The sequence below is a fragment of the Lithobates pipiens genome, unplaced genomic scaffold (assembly GCF_037356315.1).
Source record: "Lithobates pipiens isolate NorthernLeopardFrog02 unplaced genomic scaffold, aLitPip1_a1.2 Scaffold_8, whole genome shotgun sequence".
Classification (NCBI taxonomy): domain Eukaryota; kingdom Metazoa; phylum Chordata; class Amphibia; order Anura; family Ranidae; genus Lithobates; species Lithobates pipiens.
Window position 1 is genome coordinate 554,717,559 of NW_027507903.1, and position 22,816 is coordinate 554,740,374.

Here is a 22,816-nt window from a genome sequence, read left to right on the forward strand (position 1 = left end):
AAATTAACTGCTTAATAAATATGTCCCTTTGTGTCGTGTGGCTTTTCCAGGTGGGCTCCAGACTGCTGCACAGACAAGGATGAGCTCAGGCATGTTCGCAACCTGCACGTGCAGAGCCCGCCAGGAAGTTGGCACTGCCCAGCGCTAATCACAGGCAGTGAGACATTTCTCATCCTCTGCAGCCACGCATCGGGAAAATGTCTCACTGCCTGCGATTAGCGTTGTGCAGTTCCAACTTCCTGGAGGGCTCTGCATGTGAGGGTTGCGAACATGCCTGAGCTCATCCTTACTGTACAGACACAGCAGCAGCATCTAAGGCAGCCTACAACCTCCTGATTTCAGCTCTTTTGGCAGCACACCTCCATTCATTATGATTTCATAGAGCTGAAACCATCATTACAAGGGGTAGGGTTGCAGCCTCATCCCTTTAAACCTAAACACACATTAATTACACAGGTTCTGTGGCTGATTCACCTCCTTGGTGGTCTGATTATGTCAGATTTTTTTAACATCAAAGCGGTACATTGTTTTGCATGGAAATTTGGCATTTTATATTGTAGGCCTGTAATTCTTAGGAATAACTCACTTAAATCTGTCCAAACAAGAGTCTAGTAGACATCCCGGGTATGATAAAGTTTAAAACACAAAATCCTAAATTATAATATAATAAATAATTATAAAAAATAATAATACATTTTAATCAATAATGTAATCAAATCAAAAACATTGAAATTTGCCCAAACAAGGGTGCAATATTACTAGTCACTGTAATACTAGACACTGCATATTGGTTTAGTAAACATCTCGGGTATGAAAATTTTTGAAACATGGAACTACAAAGTCCGACATCACAATCCAGACTGCTGCACAGACAAGGATGAGCTCAGGCATGTTCGCAACCTGCACGTGCAGAGCCCGCCAGGAAGTTGGCACTGCCCAGCGCTAATCACAGGCAGTGAGACATTTCTCATCCTCTGCAGCCACGCATCGGGAAAATGTCTCACTGCCTGCGATTAGCGTTGTGCAGTTCCAACTTCCTGGAGGGCTCTGCATGTGAGGGTTGCGAACATGCCTGAGCTCATCCTTACTGTACAGACACAGCAGCAGCATCTAAGGCAGCCTACAACCTCCTGATTTCAGCTCTTTTGGCAGCACACCTCCATTCATTATGATTTCATAGAGCTGAAACCATCATTACAAGGGGTAGGGTTGCAGCCTCATCCCTTTAAACCTAAACACACATTAATTACACAGGTTCTGTGGCTGATTCACCTCCTTGGTGGTCTGATTATGTCAGATTTTTTTAACATCAAAGCGGTACATTGTTTTGCATGGAAATTTGGCATTTTATATTGTAGGCCTGTAATTCTTAGGAATAACTCACTTAAATCTGTCCAAACAAGAGTCTAGTAGACATCCCGGGTATGATAAAGTTTAAAACACAAAATCCTAAATTATAATATAATAAATAATTATAAAAAATAATAATACATTTTAATCAATAATGTAATCAAATCAAAAACATTGAAATTTGCCCAAACAAGGGTGCAATATTACTAGTCACTGTAATACTAGACACTGCATATTGGTTTAGTAAACATCTCGGGTATGAAAATTTTTGAAACATGGAACTACAAAGTCCGACATCACAATCAGGTCAATGGAAAGCATCCCTCTATAACAAAAGCCGTTTTAGACCAGCTAGAAAACATTGATAGTAAATTAGAATCACTTGGAGAATTGGGCGATAGTGATTTGTGGGGAAATTCATCATCAGACACTGAAAGTGACGACAGCAACAATTCTGTGACTGTGCTCAGTGCTGTGTGATCCGTACCACAGTAAATAGAGCACCAAGTTTGCCCATCACTGAGCTCAGTCGCAGAATCCACACTGTTGTCACTTTCAGTGCCTGATGACGGATTTCCCCACAAATCACCATCGCTCAATTCTGCAAGTGATTCTAATTCACTATCGCTGTTTTTTTATCTGGTCTAAAACCGCTATTGACATAGAGAGACGCTTTTTGGATTCCATGGACTTTCTCGAGAAAGTCCATAGAAGAAAGAATGGTATATATAATATAAAAGTGCATGCAGGGCACTGGACAAAACTGAGGTGAAATGATTTGATACAGTAATGTAATCTACAGATTACAATGTATTGTGTGTGTTTTGTACTTTTTTGAATTTGCCACCGTACTCCATCCCCATGCATCTCAAGGGAACGGAGCCTGGAATATTAATGCATCGGGCGTAGGATACAGCGGGAGAACATCGCAGGATCCTAGGGACAAGGTAAGTAACTGTACCTGAATACTGCAATGCAATCCCAAGTGTGGCTCGGGGTTACCGCTATTGGTACTGAAAATGAACCCCCGAGCCACACTCAGAATTACCACTAGGAAGGTTAAGGTGATAACTAAACTCACTTGGTGCCTTATCTGCATTTAATTAGCATCAGAACCTGTGTAATGCAAAGCTGTTCGGCTTTTAAGGCATGAGGTGCAACTCTAAAAGGGGCCCCTCCTAGTTTAGTCCTTTGTTCTCCCATCTCATTTTGACTGACATCTACACTTAGTGAAAGATTTTTTTTCGCCATCTGTGTCCTATTGCAGAGACTTACCTTAATTTCCTGTTCCATAGCCAAATAGGAAGTGAAAGGAAATCCCTGAAAATTAAGGGAATTCCTTGAGGCCCCCAGGTCACCAGGACTAGTCTCCCCATTGGAAGATTTTCTAGGGACAACCCCAAAGTTGGGATTTTCTTTTACTTTCAATGGTAAATAGGACAAATAGAGAGAGAAAATCTCCTTAACGGGGGGCACAGACAGCAATAAAAACTGAAAGGGGTTCTAATCCCTCCCCACTCTATCCAAAACAAAATAAAGTTTTGCCTTTAGTTATACTTTAACTGCATGGCTTCAATACTTACTGACCAAGTCTGCTGCAAATGAACCCAGAACTTCTGATCTGCATACGTGTTGTGTGTCAATTTATATTACTGAAACCTTTGGATTGGCATGACAGCCAAGAAACTAGCACTGGTAGAAAGAAAGGTCACAATTTGCAACCTAAATACATTTTAGGTTTTCTTAAAAATGATTGTCGCTAAAATAAAGTTGCCTGCAAAAAAGAAAGTGAATGTTTACCTCTCCTACCAACTGCCCCAACGAGCAACACTCCCAGTGGGGAGAAATCAGGGCTGAAGTCTCCTCCAGAAATTGAGACTTCTGGAAGGGTGGACCTCCTGGCCCCAGCAGCACTCAGTTGTTCCTTTGGCCAACCTCCACATCACTACAGCATGCTATAGTGACAAGGTAGGTCTACTGGAGAAACCACAGAGCACCATGGTAATTTCTCATCTTTGGAGTGCAAGCATCTGGTGAGGTAAGTATTAATTCTTTTTTGATCAGTTGCTCTTTTTTAGGCAACTTTAGTTTGGGGGCCATCCGGGGCAAAGTAAGTGACAGCCAATGAAAAAAAAAACCCAAAAAAAACATTACTTTCAAGCCTGGGGGAGCTTGTGACTGTCTCCCCTTCCTCACACAATGCAACGCCAGATGCTAGTCACCTACCAGCCTCACCCTTGAATGACACAGGGATTTTTGCTCAGGGCTCTAGTGGGTGAACAGAAAGTTGTGCAAGAATAAGGCGTGACTGACGTGAAACACAGGAGAGAGCACACATGCACTCATCTGTGCCAATAAATAAAAAGAGAAAGCGTTCTAGCTGGTCTTACCAGAATCCGGTACCTGAGGTGTATGATACAGAGCCAGCTTATTTTGTGATTGGCCAAGCTGTATCCACCCCTTGTTAAAGCAAACAGGTGATGAAAGATATTTAGGGCTGCAACCAACGATTATTTTCATGATCGATTAGTTGGATTTTGCTGCGTTTTTAACCACGATTTCGTAGCTTTTTTTACAGCGTTTTACCGCGATTTTGTGCAGGGCAAAAGGTCACCAATGTAAAAAGAAGAAAAACGCCCAAATCTGCTCAATTCAAGTGACAAAAAAGGGTCCGGAACTTGTTTGAGCTTCAGGCGTTCGGCTTCAGGTGACATGGAGTGGAGATGTGAACCATCTCCATTGAAAATAATAGATTTTTTCCCCTCTAGCGTTTTGGAGCTTCAGGCTTCAAGCTACAAAACGCTCAGGTGTGAATGGGGCCTAAGGTACTATTAAAGTGGTGTTGCCACCAAAAAATTAAAAGTGCTTAAAATTCGTAAAAAAAAAAAAAAAAATAATTGGCAAAAAAAAAATTTTTTACTCACCTCTAAATACCGGTTGCTAGGGGGTCCCTCGTAATCTGCCTTCCTCATTGCCCAGGCTGGTGACATCACTTCCCCTCGCGCCGCACATTCACCTGGGACCTGTCATGTGTCCCAGGTGACTGTACGGCGTATCACGGCGCCCTGCGCCGCTCGCGCATGCGCAGTGGGTGCCCGGCTGTGAAGCCACAGCCGGGTGCCCACAGTATGCATGACGGCGCCGCGAGCGGAGCGGGGAGCGAGGGGGGGGGGGGGCTTCGTTCCCCCGCATCGCTGGACCCTGGGGCAGGTAAGTGTCCGATTATTAAAAGCCAGCAGCTGCAGTATTTGTAGCTGCTGACTTTTAATTTTTTTTTTTTTTTAGGGGGTACCCCACTTTAAGCTCTGTTCTACCACTTGTGCCTACAATAAGGCTTATCTGTAGGCACTGTAAAGATCTCCTAAACTTGCACAGTTTAAGAGATATTCAGAGTGCATGCAGCCGGTGACGTCACAGACGCATGCGCTTTGAAGGTCCAGCATATAGTGCTGAACCTTCAGAGCATGTGCCGTAAAACAGCGGCTCCCGCATGGAGGTGACATCATCGTGACCCCAGCCACTCAGAGCAGCAGGCAGCAAAACCAGAAGGAAGACCAGGGGACAATGGAAGCCCTCTCAGCGGCGAGAGGTAAATCTCTCATAATGTACTAGTATGCTAGCACATTATGACATTGCCTTTCAGGGAATTTCTTTTTTTTTTTTTTTTTATCCCGCCCCCCGCAACTGCTGTTTACGACCAATTCGTAAAAAATTCAAAAGGTAAAGGGATCACATACCTATTGCTCTCAGCTGTATAACGAGTTCAGAGAGCTGGAGGAGAGGAGAAGCAGCAGGACACTGGTCTTTCCAGTGAATGGCTGTGCAGGGGGGTGCTATGTCAGGACAGGTCTGATCACTGAAGGTGAGCAGGCCGAGTTACCGGCACAGCTAGAGAACTGACCACACTGTGCTCTCCTGCTTAGTGTGGTCAGTTATTAACAGGAAGGCAGAGGGAATGGCAGGAACACCAGGGATTTCACACAAAGGAAGTAATTCAAAGAGAACAGGATACTTTCTACATGGTACAGCAGGCACATAACAAGAATAGGAATGTTAGGTTTGCAGATTCTTAAATTATTTTATGTTTTTAAACCAGAGTGACGTTCCTCATTAAGGGGCCTGGGAAATTAAATAATGTTACCCCAACATTTCATATTTATGCGGTACCATCTACTTGTGTTAAAAAGTATCCCCGCTCTCTTTGTATTGCTTCCTTTGTGTGACATACCTCGTGATCCTGCCAGTCCCCTTGTTTCCCATTTTAAACTGACCACACTAGGCATGAGAAGCACATCCAGCCCAGCATGGTCAGTTTTCTGGCCATACTAGAACAGCCTGCCTGCCCTCCAATGATCAGACTTATGCTGACCACCCCCCCCCCCCCCCTCTCCCCTCCTTTGCAAAGCTATTCACTATGAAGATCAGTGTATTGCACTCTCTCTCTCTCCCTCCCTCAAATGCCTACCTGCCCAAAAGTATTGGATTATTTAAAAAAAAAAAAAAAAAAACTATTTGTCAAAAAGGATGAAATCGGGATCATAATCTGCCTGTTCTGATAAAAAAAAAAAATAATAATAAAATAAAAAAAAATAAAGCAATTTCCCCAGGAAGGAAAACTTGAAGGGGTTGGTGTTTTTATTAGGCAGGGGTGCTTTTGGGAATGTCTAGGGCAGTGGATGGCGAACCTTGGCACCCTGATGTTTTGGAACTACATTTCCCATGATGCTCATGCACTCTGCAGTGTAACAGAGCATCATGGGAAATGTAGTTCTAAAACATCTGGAGTGCCAAGGTTCGCCATCACTGGTCTAGGGTTTTAAAATGAAAAGTTAAAACTTTTAAAGTATAACGAAAAGACAAAATTTTTTTTTTTGGTTTGGACAGAGTGGAGAAGAATTTGAACACCTATCAGGTTTTTATTGCTGTCTGTGCCCCCCCCCCCCCTCCCCCCATATTAAGGAGACTTGCCCTCTCCATTTGTCCTGTTTAGCATTATCATTAAAAGTGACAGTCAAATAAAATCTCAAATTTTGGGTTGTCCCCAGAAAAGCAGTAGAGGGGAAATCTTCCAATGGGGACACTAGTTCTGCTGCCCTGGAGGGTCCCTTAAGTTGCAGGGATTTCCTCTCACTTTGTTTTTGCTATCGGACATGAAGTGAAGTGAAGGTATATCTCACAAATGGGACACAGATGGCAAAAAATAAACCGACAGAGGTTATAACTAGGGGTGCACCGAATGGAAATTTTTGTGCCGAAACGGAAAATGAAGGATGCACTAGGCTGAAATTGATACTTATTTATATATTTAATAAAAATATTTATATTTTAAAATACAATTGTATTATATTTGACTTTTTAATTAATTTAATCAATTTAAATTAATATTACTTTATTGTTGGCTATTCTTGGCACCTTAAATGCAAGAAAAGCTCAAGCAGAATGCAGTCTCTAACCATCTCTTACATCATGTCTGCAATCTCCTAAATTAAACACATTGCTAACAGTATTAGCAAAATTTCCATTCGGTGCACCTCTAGCAGACATGACACAGGGGATGGTCAGAGACTGCAGACGTGACACGAGATAAATGCAGCCTCACCAGTGGCCGCCAATGTTCTTGGATGCTACCTCACCAGTGCCCATCATGCAGCCTGCCTGTAACCATCAGATGCAGCTTGCAAGTGCCTGTGGATGAAGCTCCACCAGTGCGCGTCGTGCAGCCTGCCTGTGCCCATCAGATGCAGCCTCACCAGTGCCTGTCGTGCAGCCTGCCAGTGTCTGTGGATGAAGCCCCACCAGTGCCCGGCTCAGAGTGGTGATCTCCATATGTCACCAAGCTGTATTTAAATTGCCAGGTTGCAGTAACAATGTCCCGCCTCCTATGAACACATCACACCGATTTAATGTCCCACCCTTGGATCAGTGTGCCATCTGTCACGGGAGGTGAGACATTGTTATTGCGGCCAGTGCAAATCAGCTCCGGCCACACAGAGATCACCCCTCTGTGGGAGGGAGGAGAGGATGCTGGCTGCTTTTACACGAGAGCCAACCCTCAGCTCTAAGCCCTACTGCTTACCCACAGCAGGGCTAAATGTAAAAAAAAATAAAAAAATAAAATAAAACTTCTTGCCCGATGCCTGGAACCGCAAAACAAAAAACAACACACCCCCCCCCCAAATGTTTTCCTATCTTAAACAGAATTGGTTATTTTACAAGGTGGGTGTTCACATATACTTTAATGTTCACCATAATTAACCTTGTCCGTATAGTTCTGGTTGTTTTTTTTTTTTAATCAGTAAGGATGAGCTAAGGCATGTTCGCAAACAGCACGTGCAGAGCCCGCCAGGAAGTTGGCACTGCGGAGCGCTAGTCACAAGCAGTGAGACATTGTCCTGATGTGCAGCTGCAAAGATGGGGAAATGTCTCACTGCCTTGTGATTAGTGCTTCCCAGTGCCAACTTCCTGGCAGGCTCTGCATATGCTGTTTTCGAACATGCCGCTCACAAGCTCATCTTTAAATTATCAGCAGTAAACTAGATGTGCGTCTATCCTAACAAATGGTTTACGATCTCAAGGCTTGGTTGGTACATTGTATGCTAATGCACCTTTACAAAAACTGCCCCCCCCCCCCCCCCACGCACGCACACACACACACACAGTGACTATTCTGAACAATTTCAATGTAAAATCTTGCTACAAAAGAAACAACTAGAAAGGCAGGAATTATAATTAAATTGCTTTGTTTCAATACACGTGCGTGAATGGGAACACAATAATGGAGGTGGGGAGGTGTTCTCAAATTTGGCGGCAAGGGTGAAAATACAATGTTTAAAGGGAAAAAAAAAAAAACCCATGGCAAAACTCTGAAATGTCTACACTGTGCATGGGCGAGAAGTGTAATGTTGATAATTGAAGAGTAAGCCTGAAGAGGGTCTCTGAAGTGGGGTACACACTAAGAAAATTAGGCAAATGTTTGTCCTATTTTTTCGACGTTTCACAGCAAATCAGAAGCGATAAATGGAAATGCATATGAATATTCTCATGAAAATTCTCGTACAACAACGGGCATTTTTATTGTTGTTTATTGTTTCTGATCATGCTCTGTCTTTCTTTTTAGATTTTTCTTGTATTATGTGTACCATTTTCAAAGAAAATCGTTAGTTCCGTTCCCGTACGAGAACATTTTTGGACTTTGTGCCTTCAGGAATTTACTGAGGAAAATTCGGAAATGGCTGCCGAAAGCTGTGTACACACTAGAACAACCATTTCTTTGGGCGAAAAGGTTTACCTGATTTTCTTAGTGTGTACAAAGGCTGTGAGCCTTAGGGTCCTTTCACACGGGGCGGATCAGTTCTGATCCGCCCCGTGGATATCCGTTTGCTCAGCGGGGATCACTCCGCCGATCCCCGCTGAGCAGGGAGATGACAGCTCCGTCTCTGCACACTGCGCAGGGACGGACCTGTCACAGCGCCGCTCTCCCCTATGGGAGATCGGATGACAACGGACCGCAGTGCCCGTCGTCACCCGATCCGATGACGGATGGAAAAATAGCTTTTTCCTCCGTTACACTTTTTCGGATCGGAGCGGGTCGGATGTCAGCGGACATGTCACCGCTGACATCCGACGCTCCATAGACCTCTATGGAGCACCCGTTCAGGTCCGCCTGAAAAACTGACAGGCGGGCCTGAACGGGACATCAGTGTGAAAGGGGCCTTAAGGCTGCATTCACATCTGAGCATAGCGTCGGAGCGTTTTATGCACGATTTTGGCACGTTTCTATTAGGCAATAGTTTAAACTATTGTATCATTTCTTGCTAGATAGTTCAGCTTTTTCATTAGATTTTATTTTTTATCATTATACATTTATTGCAAAAATAAAAATAAAAAATTAAATTAATTTGGGTAAGGGGTTAGAGTGAAGGTTGGGTTAGAATTAGGAGTTGGGGTTATTTATTATTACACAAATAATAAATGAAGGGTAAAATAAATTAATTATACACGATTTATATAGTGGCAACAGTTTACAGAGCGCTGTACAATGTAGAGGGGGGGACAGGACAATTTCAGTACATTTCAATACAGAAAGGATGGGAGGGCTCTGCTCATAGAGATTACATTCTAAAAAGGAGGGGGTGGGGGTCCAACAGGTAATAGATGCAGGGAATGATTTGATGGGGGTGGCTTGGGGACAGTTGGGTGTGGGACAGGCTTCCCTGAATAAGTGCATTTTCAGGGATCTCCTAAAAGGTGGACAGGGTAGGGGCTGATCGGACAGATTGGGGCAGGGAGTTCCAGAGGATGGGAGAGGCTCTGGAGAAGTCCTGAAGGCGAGCGTGAGAGGAGGTAACAAGGGAGCTAGAGAGCAGGAGGTCCTGGGAGGAGCGGAGGGGACGATTTGGGCTATATCTGCAGATGAGGTTGGCGATGTAGATGGGGGCAATGTTGTAGGTGGCCTTGTATGTTGTGGTTAGCATTTTGAATTTTATACGGTGGGGTAGGGGAAGCCAGTGAAGGGATTGGCAGAGAGGGGCGGCAGTCACGGATCAATTAGTGAGGTGTATTAGTCTAGCAGCAGCATTCATAATAGACTGAAGGGGGGATAACCTGCACAAGGGTAGGCCATTAAGGAGAGAGTTTCAGTAGCCAGGGCGGGAAATAATCAAGGAGTGAATAAGTTGCTTTGTGGTGTCATTAGTCAAGAAGGGTCGAATTCTGGCGATGTTGTGGGAGGTTAATGTGGCAGGATTTACATATACAAATAAAAATCATAACGTAATGAAATGCTAATTCTTAAAAAAAAAAAAAACCCTAACTAAAAAAAACACCCTGACGCAAAATAAATACATTAATAATGTATTTTTTTTGTTCACGTTTGGGTGTTTAGGTTATTAATGTATAATTACATATTAATTTTACTTCTTTATGATGATTTTTAGCCATTTGTGTATTTTACATTTACATAGTAACCACTTAACCCCCGGGCCATTTTGCTGGCCAAAGACTAGAGCACTTTTTGTGATTCCGCACTGCATCGCTTTAAATGACAATTGCACGGTCATGCGACGTGGCTCCCAAACAGTTGGTGATAACCAGTATGCAAAGACTTTTGACCTTTATCGTTTATGTATCCCAATGCTAGAGATGGGATGGATAATCATCTCCTTCACTACTATAGGTGTACATATTATGTAAATACTAATAAATCTGTTAGGTTGATCAATTCCCAGGAGCTAGATAACCTCAATAATGACACCTGACAAAAGGTGCAGTAAATATTTCTGCTGACACATTTATCTATGTTTCAGGTCTTGTAGCCATCTGCATTCACTTTGTTAGGATTGTGAAACAGCAGGAGCTCACCCAGTGTAGTGCCCGGCCCAAACCACATCACACCAGCTCCCCTCTTCCTTCTATTCTAAACCTTTTGCAGTGTACATTGTGCCCCCTACACCAAAGGCAGCACCACGCCTTTGCCCATCTCCACCAGTAAGAAGTGGTCAGTGTACAATCTGCTTATGGCCATCATGAAGCTCTGCTATTTACCTCTCATTTCAGTACAGCAATAAATGTGTAGCAGAGCACTGTGGTATAAGATAAGTAATGACAGTTTCACTTTTTAACATTAAGCTATACCAGTGAAAAGCAATCAGCTTCCTCCAGCTGTTGGCCTACAGATGCGAGCGGGCCCTGACAGCCAAAGGATTTAAGGCAAGTCATGCTGGTACCTGTAGTCCCACAACAGCAAAAAAAAAAAAAAAACTCACCTTGGTTGAGTATATGTGTACCTGCAGTAACACTGTCCATAAAAACAAAACAGAAGGCATGGCATGGCATGCAAGAGACATTAGGTGCAAAAGAAGAAAGAAAAACATAATTGCAGACAGGATTACCTGCACAGGTTTCAAGCATTTTTGTTCCGCAGGTGGGGTAAGGATGAGCTCAGGTGCGTTCGCAAACAGCACGTGCAGAGCCCGCCAGGAGGTAGACACTGAGAAGCGCTAATCACAAGCTGTGAGATTTCCTGATCTCTGTAGCCACGCATTGGGACAAAGTCTCACGGCTTGCGATTAGCGCTCCACAGTGCCGACTTCCTGGTGGGCTCTGCACATGCTGTTTACGAACACGCCTGAGCTCATCCTTACTGTCAAGCAAGTATACCTCTAGGTCCCACCAATCAGTAAGTTTACATGCCAAAGGAAATCAAGCTCCTGCGGTACCTTCTTGACTGCTCTGGATCTAAGTTTTAGAAGTCTCATAGACCCCAGCTCTGTTGCCACATCTCCATTTCTTTCTTCTTCTGAACGGTAAGTGGGGGTGGGGCCAGAGAAGCAACTGGACCACTTGAGTCTATGAGACCTGCAACTCTTTCATCCGGAGCAGCCTGCAAGCACAGCAAAAGCTCAACTTCCCCTGGCATGTAAACTACTGATCTGCAGGACTGAGGTATACCTGCATGACAAAGAACTCCACCTAAGCAACATTTAGGTTTAACAGCTTAAGCCAGTGATGGCGAACCTTGGCGCCCCAGATGTTTTGGAACTACATTTCCCATGATGCTCCACTACACCGCAGAGTGCATGAGCATCATGGGAAATGTAGTTCGAAAACATCTGGAGTGCCAAGGTTCTTCATCACTGGCTTAAGCCTTTAAGCTTTTGGTGATACACACAGATTTCATGGCTTTTAAGGATCAACCATGTAACTTTTTACCATTTGCGTCCAGAAGCTGTCATTATTGCTTTGTACACAAACAAGAAAATGTAACATTTGCCACAGACATCACTGCAAAAACCCTGAACAATGCAAAGCAAAAAAAGATTGTTTAAAGGGAAGGTGCACCTTATAGGCCAGAATCACATCTATGCATGTGTACTAGACAAACTTTCTTTGTGTGTTTTTTGGGGTTGCTCCCATTAAAGAGTTTCTAAACTCAAAATTGAAAAGAAAACTAATACAGCCACTGCATCTAAGGATGGGTAAGCTGTAATTTTCTGGGTTTAGATATGCTTTAAAATTATAAATTGATTCCCAACGTCCTTACACACAGAGTACACACCACACCTCGCCCTCACAGGGCAGGAACACACATGCAGTGAAATGGGACAAGGACAGTCAAGGAAGTTTTTGGTGTGTGGATATGAGTTGACGTTCCATCAGAAATGAATGGGTACCACTAAGCAGGTGAGCACATCAAGCACCCAACCCACATAGGTGCCATGGGCAATACAGACTACCCCCCACCTCACCCTGGCCATTGATTATTTACATATAAAAGAATACCTCAAAACCAGTATAGTTGGGGCTGCGACTTGAGAATGCAAAAAGTGTTCTCTGAATGGTGCTGTGTCGGGGGAGCGACCTCCTATGTTCACTAAGCAGATCAGCTGCTTGGCATGGGTTACGGATGTTAGCTGCGGTCCCTGTAGAAGCAGTGCCTTCTACAGTGATTTTCCATGGGGGGGGGGGGGCTCCCCAGGTATGATACAAGCATTCTTACTCTGGTCCAAGATAGACCAACGTAACTATGCAAAAAAAAAAAAAAAAGAGAAGTATAACTAAAAACTTCAGCAAAAAAGAAAAAATTTAAGGTTCTGACTTTAGGTATATTAACCGGCCTCAGCAAATGAAAAAGTGGCTTTTGGTATTTTTCAGAAACACATGTACATTCAACATACATGTAGTGCTGTATCCTGAAGTGCAGATTTGTTGCTTCTTATTGTGTATTGGGGTGCCATGAATGGCTAATGCACCACCACAATGTTACAGCAAAAAAAAACAAAAAAAAAACAAACACACACATTGAATTAAGACAGTAAAGAGCATGCAGAGATTTGCATCCAGCCTTATGTTCAAGCAGAAGTTATGCAATAGTTTGTACTGTACCAATGAAAAGAAGGGATGAGGACATTAAAACAAACAGTTTGTAAAAGGTGCACCTATGTTCTATAGCAGCCTTTCTCAACCAGGGTTCCTCCAGGAGGTTGCTGGGGGTTCCCTAAGAAGCGAGTAATGTTGAACGGATCTCCCACCTTCACTGGACACAAATCAAATGTTAAGGGACACCACAATGTTTACGGTTTCTTATTCTGAGATCTTGATCCAGCGATGTGCAAAAGAGCAGCTGCTCTCCCAGCTGCGATCAATCACAGCCAGTGAGGGAGGTTGGGCTGAGCCCCGTTCTGTGTGTCAATGGAAACAGGAGGAGCCAGGAGTGCCTGCAGGGGACCCATTACACAGAGCAGGCAAGTACAACTCTTTTTTTTTTTTTTTTTTTTTTACTAAAGTAAATAAAGCCTAAACAAAAGGGGGGAAATACTATATATATATCTATATGAAAATGTAAAAAATGATGTACGTATACATGTGTTTAAATGTGTCTATATGCAAGTATTTTACTGACCATTACGCAGGAACTTTTCTCCTAGAAAACAAATGCATAATAACATCAGTAAAAAAATTTTTTTACAGCCATGTGAATGAGGCCTTAATAAAAATATTTTAAATGTATGGGGACGTATTTAAAAAAAAATGATTTGGGTGTCAAATACACATGCCACATTGACAGTTTTAGTAAAAACTTTCTACACGCTATTGCTCACAATAATGTACCGTGTGTTGTAGGTACAATATTTAGCAGGGGACCCGACCTTTTATTTTTAGGTTTCCTCTGGGGCAATAGGTTGATAAAGGCTGCTCTATAGAAAATACATAAAAACTCTGAAAAGGATTTAAAAACAAAATAAAAAAGTTAAAAAAAGATCAAAGAACTATAGCTTAGCTTTATTTCGTGCATAGAAAAGAAAAGGGGGAAAACACAAACAAAAAGCAAAATAAAAAAAAAAAAAATGTCCCTTTTAGTTTAGCTTTATTTAGAACAGAGGGAAGAGTAAGTATAACAAAAATAAATATTTGATCAGCAAGAGAACATTAGTATGAAGACTGATTACAAGCCAAATTGCATATTAAAACAAAAATGTATATGAAGCAAGCTCAGCTCAAGCAGAACTATCTGAACTCCCTACACCATGAAACATCAACAAATACATAAAGTAAGGTGTTACACTTCTGTAACATAATACAACAAAGGAACACATCTGCAAATCACATTAAAGCAGATACAGCAGAACTCACTATCTCTTCCTCAGGAGGCTCCAGCTTTTGAATCTTGTTGGGTTGTGGTTCCTCCACCTTCACCTCCTCACGGTGGTGATGATGATGGTGGTGATGATGATGCTTGCTGCTTTTCTTTCTTTTCTCCTTCCTTTCCCGCCGCCTTTCATGCTTTTTCCGGTTGATTTCATTGGCTTGGAATTCGTGAAGGAGATCCCCACATAGTGAGGATTCAAACATCTCCCGCCCATTCTGAATTGTCTTTGTAATTCTTAACTTGATCTCTGGGGAGCCAGTCTTTTTTTGAGTAAAAGTGGAAGGAGGAGGTTGAAGACTTGTTGGGGGAGAGGTGGGCTGGGGAGGAGAAGATTTAACTACCCCCTCATTAGGCCGCATAGCGGCAGTCTCCAGGTGGTGGTAATACTCCAGGGTACTGAAGTTTCTGCTGCCATACCCATTGGCTGAGCCATTAGGGAACTGAGAATATGCCTGGTATTTGATCTGTGAGTCATATCCCAAAGAGGACTGATAGCCATTGGTGAGGGGTGGCAAGTCCTCGGTGGTAGGCGTGTGGTACTGGAAGTCCGGCTGCAGACCAGAATCATAGGGCGTATGACCGCCCTCGTCAGCCTGATCGCTGCTGTTGGCATCATCCTGCCGGTTGTTGGCTGAGTCGATGAGTTGAGGGGGTTGCTGGATTGTGTTTCCCATGATCCCTTGCATGAAAGAGAAGGAGAAATCCATTGTCGTGCTCAGGCATCATCAGCTTTCCCTTTCTCTCATAGGGCCTGCAGACAAAAATGAATAAAAGTTCAATCTTCACAAAAAAAAAAAAAAACAGTGATCATTACTTTATTTTAACATTTTGCCATGAATCAAACCTATCACCCCCAATATGAATAATCAGCACCATGAGCCTCCTCCTTTATGTGTATCTATGTTAAGGCTGGACAAAGATGACCGGCTCCTTTTTTTCTCCAGCCACACAATCGAGGTGGATAGAGAAATCCCCCATCATGAGGCCATATATTCTGACAGCGGGGACTCTAGTCAGAACATACCCATTTCTCATTGAGAATTTCCTTTCCAACAAGCCCATTCAACAAAATTTGAAGTGGCCACACAGCTGCAGTACTGAACCAGACGAATGTCAATCCATCTATGGCTAGGTTACTTTTTTTTCCCTATGAAAAGTTTAAGGTTTTTACAACTGTCCACTTCAACAATTGGGATTTTTCCCCTCACTTCCTGTCACGGTGATAAAATTGTCAGACAAAAAATAAGGGCAGCACCCCATTCACACTTATGCGACATCAAAGTCATACTCCATGTTTTCCAATGATAACCACATATGTGCAATTTAAAATCATAACGACTTCACAGTAGTTCATGGTACTTTGATCCGACTTTCATGCAACTTGAGGGCCATAGACTTCATTTTTAACCCCCAAAAGTTGCATGAAATTCATAAATGAATGTTTTACATGCAACAGTGGGTCTGACTTTGCAGAGGGACAACAAGTCACATCCACATTGCACCCCAAAGTCGAATAGAGCAAAATCTCAAAAAAAAATAACTCAACATGTCAGCTTTTCACAGCTATATACATTATTGTTGTAGATTTTAATATTCCCTGCCTAATGAGAAGGCTGTCCCCAGAAGAGAAGGTGAGATGAAATCCCTTCCCATGAAGCCTTTCACAGCCATGAATATCTCACAGAGGTTCTAACCCTTACCTCCTCTATTCAAAAATATCTAGAGTTACACTTAAAAGTCACTTATTCTAGCTGGTAACAGCAGTATAAGCAGTAAAAAGATCAGCTGGGGAACTTCAGGTTTCAGGCATAACTAGTTTTTAGCAAGCAGCTTAACTTGTATGACTCAGCGCAGATTTTATCTTTACATATTGATATCTGAAGGCACTTCAGTATGTAGCAAACACACACAAGGAGTGGTTATGTGCTCCTCACTATACTCCAAGCAATTCTGCATTAATGGATCAAATATGGGACCTCTGAAAGGCATTTAGGAAAAAAAATAAATAAGTCTGGAACCAAAAATGCTAAAACTTGCTAACAGCAATAATATCCATTTGGGGGCCATCACACAATTTGGAGTGTGTGACATCAGCACACCTCAGCCAATCAGAAGAAGCATCACGTTAATCAACAGAATAGAAAGCTTTTTATCAACTGGATTTTGTTCCGTGAGCAGGGTGGGAAGTTCTTCTCCGGCTGGTGGAACACAGTGCTGTATACTTTGGACCCCTTTCACACCAGGGCAGTTTGCATGCGCTATAGCGTTAGAAATAGCACCTGCAATCCACCCTAAAAAAGCTGCACCATTGTGTGTAGTGTGAAAGCACCATTGTGTGTAGTAGTAAAGTGGTCGCTGGCAGGACGTCAGGGAAAAGTCCTGCCAGCAGCTTCTTTGGAGCGGTGTTTACCGCTCCTCCACTGCTGCTCCCCATTGAAATCAATGGGGCAGCGCTGTAATACTGCTGGCGGTTTTAACCCTTTCTCGACTGCTAGCGGGGGGTAAAAGCGCCCCGCTAGCGGCCGAAATGTGCCGCAAATCCGGCGGTAAAACACCGTTAAAAATATCAGCGTTTTACCATCGGCGGTGTGGTGTGAAAGGGGTCTTATGTAGCTGAGGCTACATACAGTTCATACAGACAGCCACTTCAACTGTTCGTGAAGCTCATGTACTCTTTTTCAAGCTACAAACGAATGTACACTCAGCTGTGAGCAGGCCCAACTGAAAACCATGGATTTGGGATGCTGAGCGTTTTACGCTTCAAGATACAAACTGCTCAGTTGTAACTAGGATCCAAGGTATGATGGTCGCATCTACTTTGCATGACAGGTCTGTTTTTTTTTGTTCTGTTTTTTTTTTTTTAGGGGCTTGGTCATCAAGTTTATACTTTACTTGTATTTTTCTGCTGGAAACTAGAAGCCTGGTACAAATAGTCATGCAGTGTACATTTTCCCCATGTTTGTACAAGTTCTCTCTGGGTGCTTTACTTTGCTCCTACAATGCAAACATATAGGTAGAGGAGCTGGCTTCTGACCACACTGGTCTTTTGACCAATTTAACCATCTCAGGTTAAAAACCCACACACATTTTAGCTATGACATTTTAACATACATGCTGCAGAAGATTTGCAGTTGGTCATTTATTTATACATATGGTTTCACTATTCCCTACGGAGAAAAAAAAAAAAAACACTGCAGTTTTTAAAAGTATTAACATAACTGCCACAGCCATCCCTCCTCATCCTGACTTATGAAGGCGCATCATAAGTTGGGCTCACATCCCCAGCATCACAGGAGTGAGCGCTCTCCTATGCAAAGGCCCACACATGCATGGTGCGCTCTCACCACAAAGCTGAGCTCAGCTGCTGCAACAAGGGTAGAAAGTGCACTGCACATGCGTGGGGTTTTCAATATGAGAGCTTGATCCTATGATGCTGGTGGTGTGCCCCCAACAAATGGTGTGTCCAAACAAGGTAGGACTGGAGGAAGGAAGAGAGGGTGGGGCCGTTTATATGGGGTGCAAAGGGTAATTTACCAACTGAGACCCTTTGGCTGCAGTAATTTTTCCTAAAAAAAAAAAAAAAAAAAAAAAAAAAAGGGAATTTAGCCTTTAAAAACCATTGCTCCAAAATATCTGGAATGTGCTCACATTCTATCATTCCAACCAACATAAAGACTGCCTACAAAAAGTAATTCTTCAAAGATAGATTAGATTAGATATATATATATATATATATATATATATATATATATATATATATATATATATATATATATATATAAGATTATTCTGCTATTTAATCCACAACATTGTTTCTAAACAACACTCATTTTATTATTATTTCCCCAGCATAACAGCAAGACCTGGCCCCAGCATATTACTACCATTTTACTTGCAATTTCAGGGGTTAGTCCACATGCACAGAGGAGAATTCAATGTCTACTAATCAAAAGGTGTGGCTTAGGGTTCATTTCTATTTCTAGACATATTTTACAAATCGTACAATGTAATGTTGGGATTAAGCTGTACCTCATTCCAAAAAAAGAAATGTGATCCCAATCATTCCTATCACTATTCCTAGATTGACCATCTAAAACTACACCTATGGCCAGACTATGGAAAATCAAGTCTTTGCATGTTCTAAAAGCACAACACCACCCAGAAACAATGTTACCCCTATTCTGTTCCTTCCCTCAGCCACCAACTGCCCTCATATCAAACCTTGGGCTGATTACTATCAGTCTGTAAAATGTCAGCAAGTATATGACCGCTTGCCAACCGGTTCACGCCGATATACAAATCGGCAGAAGGGCACGTACAGGCAGATTAACGTCTCTCTGTGAGACGATCGCGGGTCCTGTGGACTCAATGCCCGTGGGGATACCCACGATCGGCTCACTGATGTAAACAAGCATTTCCCCGTTCTGCCTAGGGACAGGACACCGTGATCAGTGTTGTGTCACACATAGCCCCTCCCCCACACAGTAAGAATCACTCCCTAGGACACACTTAGCCCTTACAGCGTCACCTAGAGGTTAACCCCTTCCTTGCCAGTCACATTTACACAGTAATCAATGCATTTTTAATCACACTGACTGCTTTATAAATGTGAATGGTCCAAAAATAGTGCCAAGTTTCCGATCTGTCCGCCATAATGTCGCAGTCATGAAAATAAATAAATGCCATAAAACTATTCCCTATTTTGCTATAACTTTTGCGCAAACCAATTAATAAGCGCTTATTGCAATTTTTTTTGTACCAACAATATGTAGAAGAATACATATCAGCCTAAACTGAAAAAAAAAATATGTTTTATATATTTTTTGGGGATATTATAGCAAAAAAAAAAAAAAAAAAAAGGTTTTTTCTCCAAAATTGTCGCAATTGTTTATAGCGCAAAAAAAATAAATAATAAAAAAAAAAAAAACGCAGAGGTGATCAAATACCACCAAAAGAAAGCTCTATTTATGGGGGGGGGAATTACGTCAATTTTGTTTGGGAGCCATGTCGCACGACCACGCAATTGTTAAAGCGTCGCAATGGTCTTTTGCCAGTCAAATGGTTAAAGTATAACCAAGGGCACATGTTAGTGAGGGACTTAGTTCATTTGGGCCAGCTTGGCAAAATCGAACTATGTAAAGTATGTGGAAAGATGGAGTTTTTCTTTAAGGCAGGAGATAGCAGGATCCACCTACATTTTGCCGAAGTCCCCATTAATAATTATGCTACCAACATTAATGTGCGTTGTAAACTGTCTCCAGAATTGCTCCTGTTTCTTCTTGCTGGAGGCTTCCATTTTGCTGAAGCCCAGAGCCCCTGAACAGCAGTAAATCAAAGCGGAAATAAACCCATTGATTTAACAATTTAAAAAAGTTACATTCCTGGAACGCCAGCTGTCACATTTGCTTGTATCCTCCAAACTGTCAAACCTTTTACAAGGCACTTATTTCTAATGTCGCGGTCAGGCATACTCATACTTCTTCCGGGTCTGGTTTCCACACCACAGCCCATGACCTGTAGAGTACCCCACCAGCCACTGCAAACTGCCTGCAAAGGCCAATGCCGTCCCTCAACTTAGAAAGGTAGATAGGCAACCAATCTGGATAGGCATTGCTAGAAAAGCAGCAACGGATATTTCAGCAGGATACTAAATGACAATTTGCTAAAAGAAAGAAGACATTTCCAGGAGCAAGAATTAAAATATTTCAGGATAGAGATAACCAAAACGAACACCTCCATCACCTAATCATATTAACAAAAAAACATTCCAGGCATGCCAGGAGTTGGAGGTCCTTTGCCCTGAAATGTTGAATAAAGAAATGCACTCTAAACACAAGACATCACCAACCTCTAAAATAGCTTGTAATGTGAAGCAATTCACCCTCAAAGATCAGGACACTTTAAAGCAGGAGGTAAAACCAAAAGTTTATTAGATGTGGTGGCTACATTATTTTTATTTATTTTTTTGTGTTGGATTTTAAAGTGGTTGTAAACCCTTACAAACCACTTTGACCTACAGGTAAGCCTAGATTAAGGCTTACCTGTAGGTCCAAGAAATATCTCCTAAACCTACATGGTTTAGGAGATATTTGACAAAACACAGGCACCACTGTCTACGGTGCATGCGCTGTCAACGGTGATATGCCGCGAGTGGCGGTTCCCGTGTGCATGCACGGGAGTGACATCGTCATGGCTTAGTCGAATGACAGCGGCGGAGCAGCGAGACCCACTGAGAAGATGGATGCTTCGGACTACAGGGGACAGCGGTGACTTCGCTGGCTCCTGTGTCAGGTAAGTGACACATAATGGACTACTATGCGATGCATAGTAGTCCATTATGCTTTTTCTTTGCAGGGAACCAAAGAGGAAGTAAACTCATCAGGGTTTACTTCCTCTTTAACCTGATGATTTGGCCAGTAACAACTCCTGTAGTAGAGTGCCTGAACGCTGGATGAAACCACTCAGGGACACCGTTGGCCAGCAACATTGTCCCTTGGGGGTGGGAAATAGTTACAGATACACTAGTACATTTAACCACATGCTGACCGGGCCATAGCCGAAAGAAGGCTACATCGTGGTCGGCTTATTCTGGGTGGACGTCCTCCCAAAATCTTGCTCCCGTGCGCCCCCTGGGGCGCACACCCAGGAACATCAGTGACTGCCGGGTCCTGAGGACTCCGCGCATCATGGATCACAGTCAACGGCCACTGATCGTGATCGTTTATCATATGATCGCTCCGTCAAATGATCGGTACAGTGAGAGAGGAGAGAGGGAGAGATGGCAGCAGCGCTGTGGGCTGCCAACACTCTGCCAACACTCTGCCAACACTCTGCCAACACTCTGCCAACACTCTGCCAACACTCTGCCAACACTCTGCCAACACTCTGCCAACACTCTGCCAACACTCTGCCAACACTCTGCCAACACTCTGCCAACACTCTGCCAACACTCTGCCAACACTCTGCCATAAATTTTAAAAGAAACAAGGAATTTTTTTTTTTAACCAAATTTTCAGTCTTTTTTGATTAATAGCGCAAAAAATAAAAAAAAACAGCGGTGATTAAATACCACCAAAAGAAAGCTCCATGTGTGTGAAAAAAAGCACAATTTCATTTGGGTACAGTGTTGCATGACTGAGAATTTATCAAAGTGTGAGAGCACCGAAAGCTGAAAATTGGTCTGGTTAGGAAGGAGGTTTAAGTGCCCAGTGGTCAAGTGGTTAAAAACACCAACAAATTGGAGCCAAACTCCAGCTCACATTGCAGTTACAGCAAAAGTGTTTTCCCCCCTTTTGATATAAAGGTTTTACATAAATAAAAAGTTGATCATTGAAGAGCACCCAGTCAGTGGTAAACGGTTTGTCTCAGCACTCCAACTGATACATTTGTAGAAAAGCTTTTTCTGTTGAAAAAACAGACTTACTGGCTGGATCACTTTATGAAAATAGAAAGAAAGCCTAAAAAATAAAATAAAAATAAACACACAACCAATGCAGCCATCACATCTAAAAATTGATAAGCCGAAATATAATAGGTTTGCTTTTGGGTTTAAGGCTCTGTTCACGCTGTTAAGCACTTTTAATGTGATTTTCAGTGCAATTAGGTAGTGCAGCTTTGACGTGGCTTTGGATGTGGTTAGCATATTCTTTGGAGCCAATTCGCACCAAACAAGCACAGGACCCTTTTACAAAAATCGCACTGCACAGAGTCACACTGATCTGAATGGGCACCATTGAAAATAATGCGATTTCCTTTGTCGTGCTTTTCTGTGTGGCTCAAGTTGCATCAGTAAACCAGAACCTAATGTGTTTACATTGGAGACTTGGAAGGCTACGAGGATTCCACCTTCATAGAGAAAAATTGGAAAGAGCTGTGATATCAGAGCCTCTATTGTGAAACTTGAAGATACATTTCTCCAAAGCAATGCTTCAAAAGTGCTAGGTCAAACACAGTTTTCAGGACAAAACTCACTAAGACCCCTTTCACACCAGGGCGTTTTGCAGGCGCTATAGCGTTAGAAATAGCGCCTGCAATCCGCCCTAAAGAAGATGCACCATTGTGTGCAGTGTGAAAGCCCTGAGGGCTTTCACACTACAGCGGTGCGCTGGCAGGACGTCAGAAAAAAGTCCTGCCAGCAGCTTCTTTGGAGCGGTGTGTTTACCGCTCCTCCACCGCTGCTCCCCATTGAGATCAATGGGGCAGCGCTGTAATGCCGCCAGCAAAACGCCGCTATTGCGGCGTATTGCCGGCGGTTTTAACTCTTTCGCGGCCGCTAGCGGGGGTAAAAGCGCCCCGTTAGAGGCCGAAATGCGCCGCAAA

The 22,816-nt window shown here is 42.8% G+C and overlaps 1 protein-coding gene across 4 annotated transcripts in view; it reads right to left on the bottom strand.

The window, feature by feature from the left end:
• NSD3 (nuclear receptor binding SET domain protein 3) overlaps positions 1-22,816 on the bottom strand; it is a 203,464-nt gene that overhangs the window by 160,786 nt on the left and 19,862 nt on the right. For all 4 annotated transcript variants that reach the window (XM_077469942.1, XM_077469941.1, XM_077469940.1 and 1 more), the window contains exon 2: positions 14,482-15,248. In XM_077469942.1, coding sequence (XP_077326068.1) covers positions 14,482-15,204 — 723 coding nt within the window. In that variant the 5' untranslated portion in view covers positions 15,205-15,248. The remainder of the gene's footprint in view (positions 1-14,481; positions 15,249-22,816) is intronic.